General features: G+C 39.8%; 2 protein-coding genes across 2 annotated transcripts; one reads left to right on the top strand and one right to left on the bottom strand.

The window, feature by feature from the left end:
- The first annotated feature begins 431 nt into the window (after positions 1–431).
- On the top strand, positions 432–4,319 carry arl14ep (ADP-ribosylation factor-like 14 effector protein). The gene is made up of 5 exons (XM_029498569.1): positions 432–599; positions 1,455–1,650; positions 1,736–1,864; positions 2,410–2,450; positions 3,637–4,319. The coding sequence occupies exons 1-5, from the start codon at positions 529–531 to the stop codon at positions 3,863–3,865; spliced, it is 666 nt and encodes a 221-aa protein (XP_029354429.1). The 5' UTR covers positions 432–528; the 3' UTR covers positions 3,866–4,319.
- A 4,144-nt stretch (positions 4,320–8,463) lies between these two features.
- Positions 8,464–10,176, bottom strand: LOC115040870 (gonadotropin subunit beta-1-like). Its single transcript, XM_029497972.1, has 2 exons — positions 9,997–10,176; positions 8,464–8,667 (listed from the first exon to the last, which is right to left on the bottom strand). The coding sequence occupies exons 1-2, from the start codon at positions 10,153–10,155 to the stop codon at positions 8,464–8,466; spliced, it is 363 nt and encodes a 120-aa protein (XP_029353832.1). The 5' UTR covers positions 10,156–10,176.
- Between the last annotated feature and the right edge of the window lie 6,104 nt (positions 10,177–16,280).

Here is a 16,280-nt window from a genome sequence, read left to right as displayed (position 1 = left end):
TAATTTGCCTTTGGGACAAATAAAGTATTATAATTTCTATTTTATATCACAGCCTGCAGACATTTTATCCATACAAATGTTGATCAAAGAAACTAGGTGATAAAATCGTAGTGAACCTCAGCTCATTCGGTTAAGCTGACAGCCTGGTGGCTATTGCACTTAAGCTTGACCTTTGTTTGATTTTAGATTCCCGCACTGTTCAAGGTGATCACGGCCAACATCAGGTTAATGTCAGCAGGGACAAAAAGCCTTGAAGTTATGTACTTCCACAACTACGTTAACAATGTCCGATAAAAAGTAGACAGCGCAGATCAAAGTGAGGGCCAACCGAGTTTTTGTTCACACGTGCCGCCGCTAGAGGGCACATCCTCCCAGGACCAAACCGGAAGTTGGTCCAGATGCACGTTTAACTGCAGCGAAGAAGAAGCGGAAGGAAAACAAGCACTGACGGGTCTCTCATTTCTCCCCTGCGAGAGTTCAGCTCAAATTTTCCGTTTTGTTGCACAGTGTCCTACTAAAAAGGGCACCATGCCGGTTATTTGTGCGGCAATTGGGTGTAACAATAAATTTGTAAAAGGATCGGAAATAAGATTCTACAGGTAGGTTTTGTCAGCCGAAGCTTCACGTTAGCTGTAAGGTCAGGTCGACGAAAGAGACATTCATAACTTTGTGTGTAAATCACTATCACTGCTGCAATTTTTATTAGTGTTTTATCCCCAGGACGAAATCTTCCTGTTGATTTCATACATGGGTCTATTGCAGTTTAAGCTGATGGATCAGAGATAACAATGATAACATCGTTATCGTTATCGTTAACGTTTTAGGCTTTAATACCTAAAACAAATCTTAATGAGCTCAGGTGACGCCCTTAAACAGCAGCACTACATCTTGTGGCATCTTCTCTGGTTTTGTTTATTCCTACAGGGATCCTTCTCACCTCAGCCATCAGCCATCAGTCCAACAAAAACTGACAGCAAAACAGTGGCAGGAAATAATATCCATCGGAATTATATCACAAATCACTCGTAGTACCTGGAGAAGAGTTTGGCTGGAAACCGCAGTTGGCTCCACAACAATAACAAATCTGGACTTAAACTCAGCTCTTTAACATGTCAGTTGTGTCCTGGTTGATGCTTTGGGGAGTTGCATAGCCTCCTTTCCCACTGCCTAAAAAATGCTCTATGTTCAGGGTGTGTGTCCGTCAGGTTAGTTAATACTGCAACAAATCAATATCAAATGTAACTTTATTTACTAAGTGCATTTCATGCACAAGGCAGACTAAATTGCTGAAGTACAAAAAGAGAGAAAGGTGAAATATATACAAATGTAAACTATATAAATCCCATACGCACATTCCTCAAACATGCACATGTGCACACACAAACACAACAGGTGTGATGGCTGAAATCCTCTGACAGATATGAATCCGTATCCTCCCTCCTCCCGTGCATCAGGTTCCCACTCAGCAAGCCTCAACTTGCCAGCAAATGGGTGCTCAGCCTGGGGATGAAAAACTTTATCCCCACAGCCAACACCTGCCTCTGCTCAGAGCACTTCAGGACTGACTGCTTCAGGGACTACAATGGAAAACAGTTCCTGAGGGAGGATGCAGTGCCCACCATATTCACCCATGGGCAGGATTCATCTAAGGTAACATTTATATACACTACTTCTCCAAAAGCAAATTTGTTTTCCAAACATGTCTGTCTTTAAACAAAATTTGAAAAATCTGCAGATTGAACTCCGTAAAAGAGGAGTGATACCAAAGGAGACAACAGTTTCAAATCCAATGGGAACACAAGTAGACAGAGACAGAGCAAGAGAAGCTGCCAATCTACGCAGAGACAAAAGAGGAGGACTGAGGGTGAGCTTTTTCTTTGTATTTACCCTTTTAAGTACCATTCAGTTCATTCACTCAGTATTTTGAATGTGACGGCACATCTGCGTTAAATTGCATCCACAACATCTCCCAAAATGCATGCTGCTGTTACTGCTGCACCCGCTGGTGCTTTTCCCAGCAGCCTGCTTTACACCTGTCCTGCACAGTAACAAGCCCAGCCTGTTGTCACCTTTGCAGAAATGCAGTTTTAATGTATCTAAATAAATGCAATTATAGATAAAATAAGAGTTCATGCAAAGACATGTTGCACTGCAACATTCATTAGAAAGACATATAGATATAGGAATGATCAGATTGCTATGATATTACACATTTTTAAAGTTGTATCTGATGATGCTGAATTAATTTCAATCAAATAATAAGATGATAATTTTCAGAGGCATCACTGGACTTGGTAGGAGCATCATATCATATGCTCCTTTCTTCTTGTGATGAACTATAACAGATGCACCATCTTTTGTGAGGGTAATTTACTGCAGTATAAAATGCGCTCATATATTTTGTCTCAGGGTGGACGAGGGGGCCGTGGAGGAAAACAGCATTCTGACAGGTGAGAAACTGTGTGGGAGTTTCTTTCCCTCCTACAGCGTCTTTGCTGAATTCAGTGATAAAAGAATTATTTTATAGTTTATTCCTCTGTAACTCCTCCACATTATTGATTGTATGTGCCCTACCAGGTGAGCCACCAGGGCACAGCCAAGAGTTTGTTTCCAAGTCGAATGTTTGTTGCTCAGTCTAATGTATAGAAATATACAGTCACTTTAAAACTGTTTACGCGCTGAACTGTCTGTTCAATAGATTCTGTACAGGATGATAATGAGCGATGGGGACTGGTTCTTTTAGAGAATAACAAAAACAGTGAAGTTTGAATGCATAACTAAATAATGACTTGCTCTACTGAGGAATGACTCAGGCAATCCATTTCATAGGATTAATAGTTTAGCAGTTTGGTTAATTAGTAGTAATTTATTAAGAAACCTTCCCACCACTGGTAACAAATCATAGTGGTATTATTTCTTCTCCTAAGAAGAATAGAAATAATAGAAATATCTACCGTTCTTTTAAAACTTTCTTTCTGATTCACTATAACACAACCATCAGTTTATTTGTAAGACTTTCTAGAACAATAATTGGAAATATCTACATTGGGTCTTATCGTGTGCATTTTGAAACCATGACTCCTGTGTTAAGCACAGAAATACTGCGGCGAAGAATAAAAAAAAAAAAAAAAGCCCAAAACTTCAAACACTGTCTCTTCTCTCACATCCACTCAGCTGGTCAGTCATTGCCTTAGGTGGGTAACGTTGGCTCATTGGTTAAAAAAAAAAAAGAAAGAAAGAAATGGAAATATGAGCTGAAACCTGAAACCTGTTAGCACAGGTTATGGCTTTCCTTTAGGCTCTGGGTTATTTAATTAAATGATTCAAATCTGTAAATGGATTTCACCGTTGCCTAATCAAGTGAATGACAAACGTGCCTGAACACTTTATTATTCCTTTGGTATCCATTCTCTACCAGACTGTTAGATCCCAGCAGTGTGGCGGTAGATCTGCAAAGAGATGGTTCATACTCAGCTGTAGTCGTTTGACAGGGTCATAATTTCAGACATAAATAAAAGTGAGGATGGAATTATAAAAATCCACTGAGGGGGGGAAAATGCTTTGGCCAACAGAATTTAATTGGAACAGAATGGAAAGATCAAACACTGATATCAGTTTTTCCTCTAAATCCCACAGACAGAGTATGGGAGCCAAAAGCAGAGTGTACGACAGCAAGGGCCGACTGCTCTCCAACGGCAACGACATGTGTGACTGTCTGGATGTGGACTGCATGGGCTGCTTCTACCCCTGCCCCGAGTGCGGCTCGCGCAAGTGTGGGGTGGAGTGCCGCTGCGACCGGAAGTGGCTTTATGAGCAGGTGGAAGTGGAAGGTGGAGAGATCATCCGCAATAAATTTGCTCTGTAGTTAGTAGTGACTCTTTGGTTTGAAGAGCTCAATCACAGAACCAGAGACATTCTCCAAATTCAGCTCCAAATCTGGCTGCTGGTGGACCATTCAAGACGACAATGCTGTTTAACGGAGTCTTCTCCAATTCGAACTAATAACAGGTTTTTTGCAACGCTACTGGCCCTGGAAAAATTGTGCCAAACATGATGTGTGTGTATGTATGTGTGTGTGTGTGTGTGTTGCAACCGTTTTGTTTTTTTTCTGAGATTTTTTCTATTAATAAACAGTTTTTCTTAGTACTGATGTCTGCACTGTTTGCTGGAATACCTGAAGATGTGGGAATAAATGATCCCATGTCTGATTAAAAATCTCAATTTAACTGTCAGTTATCTTAATTCCATGAAATTCATTGTACTCAAAAGAAATATTTCTTTCCAACTTGAATCACTTACAGAAAAAAAAACAAACAAAACATCTTACTAATAAAAGTAATAAATAATATATATGAATTGACTATCTGAGGGGATATTAAGGATTTCACATAATCTGTAGCACATCTGTGTGTGAATACAATGTAGTTCTGTAGAAAATATAAAACTTGCTCGAGCAGTCACTGTTTAATTGATATTTGTGAGTAATCAATAGTGAATTTTAAAGCAATTTCCAACAGTAATGTTCTTGTCTTTCCATATTAAAAAAGAAAGAAAGATTAAGTCACTGTCAATCTTTCATAGCAGGAAAAATAATTATAGACTTTATGGAGTTTAAGCCTCAGAAAATCTATAAATCTGTGACTTCCTGATGAAAGCAGGCTCTATTGTGTTGAATTTAAAGAATGAAACGCCACCATACAGCTCACTGTTTGTCTGTCAGGCTCTAATCAGTTTTGTTGCAGATGGTAATCCTAAATAATGTCAAATCTAAATGTGATTAGAAAGTAACACCACTGTTTGTTAGGCCTTTTAACAAGTAAAGATAGTTCATGTCTCTGTGGAGGAGACAGAACAGTGGACTCATCCTTTCACTTGCCTCAGGTGCTGCCAAAGACTGCAGGTACAGTAAGCAGCATGACACAGCACTTCATCATTCTGGCTAAAGGAAGACAGTAATGTTTCATCCTGCTGTCCTTGAGCTCAGCTTGTAGGTCAAGTGTCATCGACTGCAGGTTTCATTTGCTTCTATTTCCTCTGCTTATAACCAGGGAACATTCAGGAAATTACACCTGTGTATTTCTGCCGTGAGAGTGCATGGTGTGAAGGGAAATGGGGTGGGCAGCACAGCAGCGTCTCAGATTCGGTTCCCAGCCTGGGGCCTTTCCGTGTGGCGTGTGCATGTGCTCCCTCCGCCTGTGTGGGTTTCCTCCCACCGTCCAAAGACGACATGTCTGGGTTAATTGGTGACTGTAAATTGTCTGTAGGTCTGAGTGTGAGTGGTTGTTGGTCTCTGTCCATCTACAGCGTCTTTGCTGAATTCAGTGATAAAAGAATTATTTTATATTTTATTCCTCTGTAACTCCTCCACATTATTGATTGTATGTGCCCTACCAGGTGAGCCACCAGGGCACTGCCAAGAGTTTGTTTCCAAGTCTAATGTATAGAAATACAGTCACTTTAAAACTGTTTTGTGCTGAACTGTCTGTTCGATAGATTCTGTACATGATGCCAATGAGAGGTGGGGACTGGTCCTCAGAGGATGACCCACAGTGAAGACATGATCCTTCAGCACCACTTCAAATTTTCACTGAACTTTTAAAATGTAAAGGATCAGCTGGTAAATGGATGACCACTATATTTACACACACATTTATTGTCTCTAGAGGTTTATAGGATGGTCATATTTACTATCATGATCAGGTAAGTGCTATTTTCTTCACCCATGGAGGGCCAGACTCTCACTGGCTTATTTCACACCTTGGTTTAATTTAATATGCCAAACCAATCTTCTCCCTCAAAGTCCCAGGACCTGTTCACGTGTGCATTCAGAGCCCAGCACCAGTTGAGACAAGAGAGCGGTGATGATGTGTTTTTGGGGGCAGGCTGTATAAAGCAGCGCAGCAGAAGATGTAAAGCGACACTCCCACCTTGATATAATGTTCATCTAAATATTGACTGTGGCTATAATTACAGAGCAAAGAGCACAAACCTCCAGCGAGCTGCGAGGTAAAAACTAGCTACTATTAAAGGACACCGATGGGTTACCTGTCAATTCATCCACTCTCAAACTGAAAAGTTGTCTGTCCAATAATCATCTTTAGTCCTCTTGATCTTACAGAAATATTTTCTGTAAGATCTTTTTTTTCTCTCCCCTCTCATCGATTGTCCTTTTCTATAGTTGCACTCATTTCTACATAATCATGTCATCTAACAGATTTATGTTCAGTTGAGCTGATTCATTAGCAGTTTACTGCCCAGCCAGTTGGACAGTCTGGCTGTGGAGGAAACCTTTCCAAAATATGACATGGTTCAGTTGCTTGACAGTAAATACAGGATTCTGCTGCTTTTGGCGCTCAAGTCACACTGAATTTTGTCTGTCCATTGTGAGTCTTGTGGGTCCCTATGTCTGAAAGTGTAATACTGAATTTCAGCAGTAGCCATTCATGAAGAAAAACTTTGTCAAATAAGCTCTAAGTGCAAACTGCTAATGCAAAACCTGTGTGCTGTCCCTGTTCTACCAATTTCTTCTCCCTGTTTCATTTAACAAGCAAAAAGAATGAATATTTCATCATTTGGAGTTGCTCCTTCTTTTTTCATATTACCGGGGAATAACTACAGTAGTCCAGCTCGCTCCTAACAGGGCTGTAACTGTTGTGCCTCAGAGCAAAGTAAGATAAATCCCAGTGAAACGGTTCTCTCAAAGACATTCATTCGCACTGTGGATCTGAATCAAAGACTGTCCACAGTGAAGGAGTGTCAAAACACTGTATGTAGTAATGAACAGGTTCTCTGTCTCTGGATTAATCAAGCTGAAGCTGCGCCTGCTGCATAATCGAAGCAGTTTGGGCTTGTCAGTAACATATTATGTCATCAGAGAGGAACATTTTCTTAAAAATGTTGTATCATCATTGTTTCTCTACTGTCACTGAACCCTGTTTGAGCAGCCATTTGTCAGGCAGTCACCTCCACACACGATTGTTAAACCAACCCGGGGTTTTCTGTAGGCCTTGCTATTTGGGGGACCTGTTGGGTTTTTCACTATAATAAAGTGAGGTCTACACTTTAACCTATGAAGCGTCTTGAAGTAATACACATCATCATATGCTGCTATACAAATAAAACTGAGAAATTGTGAATTGAGCATTTACATTTTTGGTCTATCGATGACGGGTGAACAGGTAGACACTTTGTAAGGGAGTTATTTCTCCCTCTGAGCAGAGCTGTAGTTCAACTTGGGTGAACTAGTTGGTGGCTTGCAAAGCTTTCTCAGTAGTTTCCCCAAACACTGTCCATTAGTTCTGATTTAGTGAGGTTATGGATTGTAGTTGATGGACTTTAAAGCCAAAACTACAATAAAGAGCAGCTGTACAGAAACATGTACTAATTTTTACAAGTTCTTGTTCCAATTTTGTAGCCAAGGGAGACAATATTTCATGAATTATTTCACTTGTATGGCAGGGTAAACACTTCACTATGACACAATATAATATTGGCTGGGATTTATGGCCAACTCCTAGAAAAATGTGGTGTCAATGTATTGTACCCAGGATGTAACGTACATAGATATTAAAGGAATATAAAGGACAATTTGATTTATTCAGTGAAGCCGAGAAGTCCATTAAAACGTATGCCAAGATTAAAAGGTGGCTTACTTCACATGAAAATGACTCTGTCCAAACATAATAAATTCCTCACACAAACCTTTTTAAAATGTTTACATACAAATACTTTTGAGGATTTATATTCTGAACTACAACTACTTCCTCGTGTCCAGCCTTAGTGCTAAACTAAAATAAATCATCTCCTGAGGTTTTATATCTATCGTCAGACATTTGGCAACGGAGTGAAAATGAATATATATCACGAAACATGGAGCTATTCTTTCAACAACTGTGCATAAGAAACACAAAGCAGCAGCAACACATCACAAAAATGGCTCGAATGCAGAGAAAAATATGGCAACAATCATATATATTCATTACTGAATTCATTACTATTTTCCTGGGACAATATCGAGTACACCTGGAAAAAGCTGTAAACGATGGCATTTTTTAAATCTGAGAGACCCGAGCGCAGAGAGCCACTGGTCATTGTGCACATCAGCAAAGCTCTTCGATACACTGCAAACTATATCTTCATTTCCACCTGTCAGGGACCTGCTGTTTTCCTGTACTCAGCATGACAGCTTTGAATTTAAGGGCTCAGGACAAAGAGGGAAACTGCTGGGGGGACATTTACTCTCTGGTCACTTGTAAGTCACTCTGCTCTTTCATGGCTACAATGAATCGTTGACTAACTGATAACACCGACTGACTGATGATTTTTTTTAGTAAAGAAAAGGCAACTTTTCAAAACTTGTGATGTAAAAAAAGGACAAAACCCCCAAATCCTACGTGATGCCTGTTTATTCTAGTCAGGTGACACAAGGGCAACAGGTGAATGTACGTACTGACGGACGGTTCTTCAAGAGGACAGACAGCTGGGAATGTCCTCGAGGAAGTGGCCACAGAACATGTGGTCTCTGTTACACACAGCACACTCGCAGTTTCTGGCCACAGGGTAGGTGACGCCAGTGGGACATCCTGGAATATGTTTCACCTCATAGGACCAGTCCCCGTTACAGGTCCTCTGTTCATGCCAGTCATAATCACTGATGTAGACCGGATCCTGTAATCAACAGGGCAAGGAGCACTCAATGACCGTCCTTAATCCTCAAGCAGCTCTAAATTTTAAACAAAAAATTGTATTAACGTCAGTAAAATGCATGTGACAGATGACTCTTAGATGCTGTCTGCTCTTAAACGAACAAAAAAACTAGCAAATTAAACTTGATAGTAAAAAAATTGCTGACAAACTTACACTAAGACAATCTTAAGCTACTGATATATTAAGAACTGAAAATGATATACATGGAAAATAAAACCGTCAAAAAGATGTTAAATAGATTTAAGGTAAAAAAAAAACAAAACAAAACAGAGACGCAGTCATAATTATGACTCAAAACTGTTAAAATGTAAACAACTAGCAATTAAAATTGATAAAAAAACTGCTGACTAACATTTTAGATACAGAACTGTCCCTTGCTATCATCTTTAGTTACTGTAAATTCATTTTACTCAATCACAGCTCAATATCTTGGCTGAATTACAATTCCTATCCCTGCCAGTTTTATTTACATCAGTAAAGTTTGGAAATTCAACAGTAGACCAGGCAGCAGGGGAAAAAAGCAATTCAAACCATAAAATGGCAGTAACTTTCAAAAACATCCACTTTATTTGTCTAACCCAGAGTGATGGTGCTACTCATTAACTTCAGATGATGTTTAAAATGTAATTTTGCACAGAGCATGGACTGAGACTAAATCTTTTTTGTCTGAACAAAGCAAAATCTGCTTCAAACAGAAATGTGATTGTTGTTTTATATGACCGGTTTAGTGGTAAATCCATCCTTTGACTGTGAAATAGGTGTTGACGTTCCTATTTTTATTCCACTACGCTGCTGGACCAAGTTCTAACTGAGCAAATCAGTCATCTTTACTGGTTTTCAGAATAAACTATTAACTGTTCTGTTCTCCACTGTGTTCACTTAACATGTAAATATTCCTGTTTCATAATCTTCATTTTGGTTTTTTTTTTGTTTTTTTGAGTTTTCTCTATTTTTGGGCCTCTTTTATTCCTGCTAAGCACATTAAATGACCTGTACATAACAATGCGCTACACAAACCCTGAATTGTAAATCAACATAATTCTCCTTTTCTTGTTTGTTGTGAAGAACCTAAAATTGATATATGGCAAAACACTTGGAGTCAAATCAAATTAAAGACACTCTCTTAGCTAGTGAATACTGCTCTCAACCCTTTAATCATATTCATATTGTGACAGTATAAAAATACACTGCAGCACGCTTCATGTTTTCAGGCGTTGGAGCAGATAACCCCCCCCCCCCTTAGTTTCTATGGACGTCTGTTCTATGTGCAGCGTTGGAGTTCACTGATACCTCGTGGTAGCACTGGCCTGCACAGATGGTGGTGTGGACTGACTCGGGGCCGGCACAGCCCTCCACAGAGATGTTAACGCTGGTCAGACGACAGTTGAAGCTGCAGCCATGGCCCGCCCCCACCATTGCCAGCACTGCTGTCATGACAACCAACTGCATCCTCTGCTGGGTGCAACACAGATGTCTGCCACAGGAGGGAATCAGGTCTCACATCAGAGTTTAAACCGAGTCAGGCCATCCAACAAGTTGATGTTGACTGACATGTGGCACAATGAAACTTTTTTTTTTTTTTTTTTTTTAACGGTATGATGAATTCAGCCATGGGCTTGTGGGCAAATGGTCATATTAGGTCTACTGATGATATTCAGAAACAAATTTGTTCTTAAAGTATAATAGTAGAGTGCATAATTAAAGATCATGTCTAATGAAATGAGTGATTGATGACACGTTTCTTTGGAAAACTGAGCCTCTGTCTATTAAAATTCATCTTCATAATTTTATTCACAATGTAGACCTTCGATCAGGATATAAGGGCTTAGTTCACCTAAATTAAAGCATGTGCACTTAGTTCATGTTTTATAAGTGTCAAATTTAAGAGATAGAGTTGATGTGAACAGAATTACAAATAATGTGCTGGTTCCCCAAATAATCAGCACACCAAGCTGGACATGCTGATATAATAAGAGATAAGAATAGATGACGGACAAAAAATGAGGTCCATTAACCAGCTCTTTCTGGAGGTTTCCACTGCTTCCCACAGATAAGATTCAGTTCAAGACTGTCTCAGTTTCCCAGGTTGAGAATGAGCTTTTGCATTCAAAAATTGAAATACAGTTTGTGCTGTGTATCACTTCTCTGCAGATTTTCTTTAAATACATCTTTTTAACTGGTGGAGGAAATCTCAGAAATGGATTGCTACTGATCCAAAGAAAGTATATCCAAAAAATATCTGCATCTGAGAAAAGGAGCTCTTTTTTGAAACATGACTATTGTGACTGTTACTAAAACATATTCAGTGGAATACATACATACCTGGAAAATATCACCAGCAGAGCAAAAGTAACCAGGAATTAAAAACAAAAACAATAACAAAATTGTCTATTGTCATTTACATATTTTAAAAAACGTTTAACACACACCTCTAGCTTTTTTCCTATCTTGTCTTATTGCATTCTGTGTATTTATTATTCTATTTTAGTATTTTTATCCTGCCATAGGAAGGAGCTGCTAAACTGCCTTTCACTGGTAGAAGTTGTTTAACAATGTTTTAATGGTGACATGAAGGAATTCTTATCTTATCTCCAGATTCTCATTCTCTCATCGACCAAACTGTGATAGAATTAGTTACCGCCACAAACTGTACCATTTTAATAAAATCTGTCACCACAGGCTAAAATTCATTGTTTTCATTTAATTATGAATCTCTGATACAATTTCAGCGGTTTGCATGTAATCTCAGCACAGTCCTGAACAGAAGACGTACCTTGTTGCTGCCACTGTCGCTGATTTGAACCTCAGTTGGAAGTCTTCTTTCTTCTTCTACTCCCTGAACATCTGCAACAGTTTTCAACCTGTGATCATCACATCTCTTACTTAAATAGTGCCACCCATAAATCCTGTTAATCTTTTCAGCCTTGGATCAGTGCAATGTTTCCTACCTTTTTGGATTTGGAAGCTTGCTTCTTTCGACTGCTCAGGGCTGGCCAATAGTTCAAGGCCTTCCCCTCCTACAGATGAGTAGGAGCAACGGGATCTTCAGATATCTTGTTTGGGTTTACATGAGTGAGAGGCTGGTGGATGGATCACAGAAATATAAACATGAAGCCGCCCCCACAGCGACATGAGCATCAGTAATTAATCTGCCGTGCACCAGCTCCATCCCTTGAATTAGATTTTTCCAGTGTATTGAAGTAACAAACATTCGTTGTGATACAGCTTACACACGGCACCATTTGTTGTGGCCTGGCAGTTCATTGCTGGTTTCGCTATCAAAAATTTACAAAACTATTAATATTAAAATGATTACTGTAAAATTATAACTTTAATTAATATCAAAGCAGCATCGGATAGACTGAAGGTTGTGTTAAATCTACATGGGCATGTACAAGGGTGACCAGTCCTGTGGTGTGGTGTCTTCTCACCTAGGTGTGAAAAGATGAGCATTGTCGGGGGGCCAAGTTCAAAGGGCCCTCCTTTGTCTGTGGAACAAAGGAGCATGTGTTTTGTTCAGCTGTGGCCCAACACTTCTATTGTATACACAGAGTAGATACACTCATTAGTTTCAGAGACTGGTGGTAGACTGACAAAAAAATGCGACACTTGGAATTTACTGTCGCATTTATTAATTGAAATTGAGGAATAGGGATTTTTCATTCTTTTTAATAAGTGGGTATTGGTGGGACTCTAACTGTCCATAGGTATGAATGTGTGAGTGTGAGTGGTTGTCTCTGTCTGTCTCTGTGTGTTGGCCCCATGATGGACTGGTGACCTGTCCAGGGTGTATGCTGCCCTCACCCAGAGTGAGCTGGGATTGGCTCCAGCACACCGCGTGAGCCGGAAATGGAAAAGCGATAGAAGATGGATGGATGGGTATCGGTGGTATAATCAGTGTTGCTGTCAGCACCTTTATCACAGGGCCGAGATTCAAGACACTGTTGACAGAGGCAGCTTCATTTCATCTTCATTTTTGTTGTTCCTAATAATGAGGTGCTAGATAGATAGATGGATGGATAGATGGATAGACAGATGAACGAGTGGAAAGAAGCTCAACTGCAGAAATAAATGTGAATGAAAAATCCATCTGAATTAATCTGTCCAAACTTTAACTTTAATTTTCTTTATTCATGAGGTAAATTTCAGTTATCACTTTGATCCGGTAGAAAAAGCAGCTCATCTGCACTGATCACAATTGCAGATCAAAGCCCTGCATTAAATAAAAACTTTCAGCAGCAAAATGTACTTCATTTACCAAAAATAAAAGGTCTTGTGGTGCCCTTTCATGCTGTATTAATATGCATTCTACATTATTAATTAATAATTTACTGCTTTCACATGGTTGCGTTTTCCAGTAATCCATGTGTACTTTTTTTTTTCTCCTGTTCATGTTTTCGAATGTTTCATTCACTTTGGGAAGTTTCCTTTGCTGTCTTTAATTTTATAGTTATGTTCATCACTAAGGGTGATCAAGGTGAAGCTAATTTTCTTTTCAATTTTTTTAAGCTGATCAAATGTTTTGCCTGTTAAGTCAAATTCTGCAATCACACATGGTGACGGACGTATGTGGGAGTAAAAAAGAAAAATGTGCTGTAGTATACGGTAACTGAAAGGAAGAACCGGAGTTAATTAACAACAGTAATGGAAGAAATTTGTTTGTTTGTTTTTTTACCACTACAACCCTCTATGCCCGCTGCTTACTGTTTTAAAGAAATCTTCCGCTGCATCCAATAAAAAGTTAACACTGCACCACCACCTGGACAAGCTGCAGTGACAGTTGCATATAACTACTTGGGCAGGAGCCACAGTTCATTCATCTGCTGCTGCGTCTGCCCTTGCAGACTGAGCTGCCATGCTTGGCTAACAAGGACTTTCATAGAGTGTCACTCCCGTCCTCTAAGGCATTACTTCCTTTAGGAAAGCTCAACTGAAATACATCATTTTTAGCACTCATTCTGTCACTAATGAACAGCAGTCATAAATGATTAATCTCGCATTCATAGTAGAACACATCATTAGTCATTTTCTGAGCAGTTTGTGTAATGGCTGGTAATTCCTCATTAAATGAGCGCATCTGTACTGAAAATTGATTTATTAAGTATGAAGCTGAAACTATAAACTTGCATAGATGCCTGCATTGCATTGATATGCAAATTCCATAAACATCTTATCTAAAGTTAACCTTGAAATTGGATAGAGCAGGAAAGACTTTTCAAGTTCATGTCAATATTATGCTCCTAAAAATAGCTAACTTGTGCTGCAGCAAACCCGAAGAAAACCACACGGAAGACACATTAAAATAAGCAAACTGTACCTTAGTGAGCATCTCGTTTCCGTTTCCCACAGCCATAACTAGAGAGAGACTGTCATGTAATTTCACATTAATGTCCACCGGGAATCAATTTGGGAATGATGAACGAGATTTTCTGGTTCATAACCCTAGGCACTACTATAAAAAATACTCCTTTGGGTGCAAAAGCTCAAACAAGCTTTAAATTAAGCCACGTATAAAACTGCGCCAAGCTGTACATCTTGCTGACATCACAAATTTGAGTCACAGGTCATTGGTTTTGAGCTGGGAACAGAATTCTCTCAATTTTTACCAACATATCATAAACACTGTGTGAAAACAGGCGGTAGGTGTGTACAGGTGCTGACGGTTCCTCACTGCTGACTGCTCTCTCTGTTCCCTGATCATTTTTATTTCTAGTGTCATTCAATATCTGTTCATGTCTGTATCTCGCATGGTTTAGGACTTGTTTTATGTCCCCATATGCAGCATTTAGTATATGCACATGTTTATACCTAATACACTTTATCAAAGTTATTCTTACAATATACTATAAATGTCCGCTGAATGTCCTCAAAGGAATATATGTAGTTAGGCCTGGAATTACAGGTCAGTATTACAGTTTGGAAATAGGTTATTCAAAGTCCGCTTTTACACATTTAGAGTAGTTGGTTGTTCAAATAAATAAAACAAGAGCGTCCACCATGGATTCATTATACTCCTGTAACTTAAATCTTAAGAGTGATGAAGGACAGAAAAAAAAATGGAAAAGAAGAGAAGATTGCCTAATCATGCATCTTGAAGAGTAGTATGTCACACTCAGCCCATGCTCACTCTTTTCTGGAATGACCTCCTGGTTTGGACTCTGCCAGTCCCTCACCACGTCTCCTCGTCTTGGCCCTGGACATCTGACCTGCTTTGTGCTCCTGACTGAGTTCTGCCTGTGTGTCTCCTGGCTTTGGTCGCTCCAGCTCTCCTGGGAGGAATCTTTGGAAACTGTTCCTGCTGCCCCCAGAGAACTGGGTTAATATCCTGGCAGCAACACTGACTGAACTCTGAACACTGACAACATTCTTGTGCATTGTTACTCAGTTGCTTCAGGATTTGAATAAAGGCTTTTTTATATCTACACTCCTGTTGTCATGCTGCTCTTGTGTCCTGCTTAAATCCATGACAAGTATACAATTTATGGTTGCAAACCAAGCAATACAAACCATGATGCATTGCGCTTGAGATTTTGACCTTATTGCCCAGCCCTATGGGAAGCAGTATCACATTGCTAGTTCTCAGTCTCAGGGAGACAAATGTGCCTGGATAAATGAAACCTTTCTGCCCTCCACTGATGCAAAACTTGATTTTGAATCATACTGACAAGGTTAAAATGTTGTGACTGCATCATTGACTCTGACATTAAAATTCCCTGACTTCCCCTGCTGCCTTTTTTTCTCATTGTTTAAACAAATAAAATATGCATCTTCCTCTTGAAAACAGGGTTTGTTATTTTTCAGTCAACATTCAACGCCCTTCACTTCACATTTAAATGTTCTCTGATAATTGCACCAAATTGAGTTGAATCAGCGGAATTTGTCCTCTGTTTCTGTGACCCTGTCACCAGAAGCAGCTGTGCTTCTGCCCTGGCATCAGTTCAAAGTGCATCTAAAGTTGCATTTAATAAGGTAACTTGTATCCTGACTCTATCAACTCTTGTTATCACTGACCTTGTAACTCCCCCTGGTGCTGAGTGAGGTGGACATGGTGTGGGTGGTGGGTGGAAGATTGTTTTGCAGAGAAAAATGAGGTTCTTCCATGACTAATGCAAATGTCTGAAATACAGAAGCCGTGAAGAGGAGCTCTCTATACACTCTCTATAACACTGACTGATATTTGTACTGTTTTCTATTTCATTACCGTCTATTTCACAAATATAAGCCTCTGCATCAGTCAGCGTGGTGCTATGTTGGTTAGCACCATTGCCTCACAGCAAAAAGGTTCCTGGTTCAGTTCCCAGGCCTGGGGCTTTTCTGTATGGAGCTTGCATGCTCTCCCTGTGCCCATGTGGGTTCCCTCCGGGTACTCTGGCCTCTTTCCACAGTCCTAATAGACTTATGTTCAGGTTAATCTGTAACTCTAAGCCGCCCGTAGGTATGAATGTGAGCATGAACGGTTGTTTGTTGAATGTCTATATGTTGACCGGAAACGTCCAGGATATGCCCCTCCCTTGGCCGGAACATAAACTGGGATCGGATCCAGCACCCCCCACCCCCCTCATGGATAGGCAGTT

This window comes from Echeneis naucrates, chromosome 3 (assembly GCF_900963305.1).
Source record: "Echeneis naucrates chromosome 3, fEcheNa1.1, whole genome shotgun sequence".
NCBI classification, from domain to species: domain Eukaryota; kingdom Metazoa; phylum Chordata; class Actinopteri; order Carangiformes; family Echeneidae; genus Echeneis; species Echeneis naucrates.
Note: the sequence above shows the minus strand (reverse complement) of the source record. Positions and strands in the feature narration are given on the sequence as shown.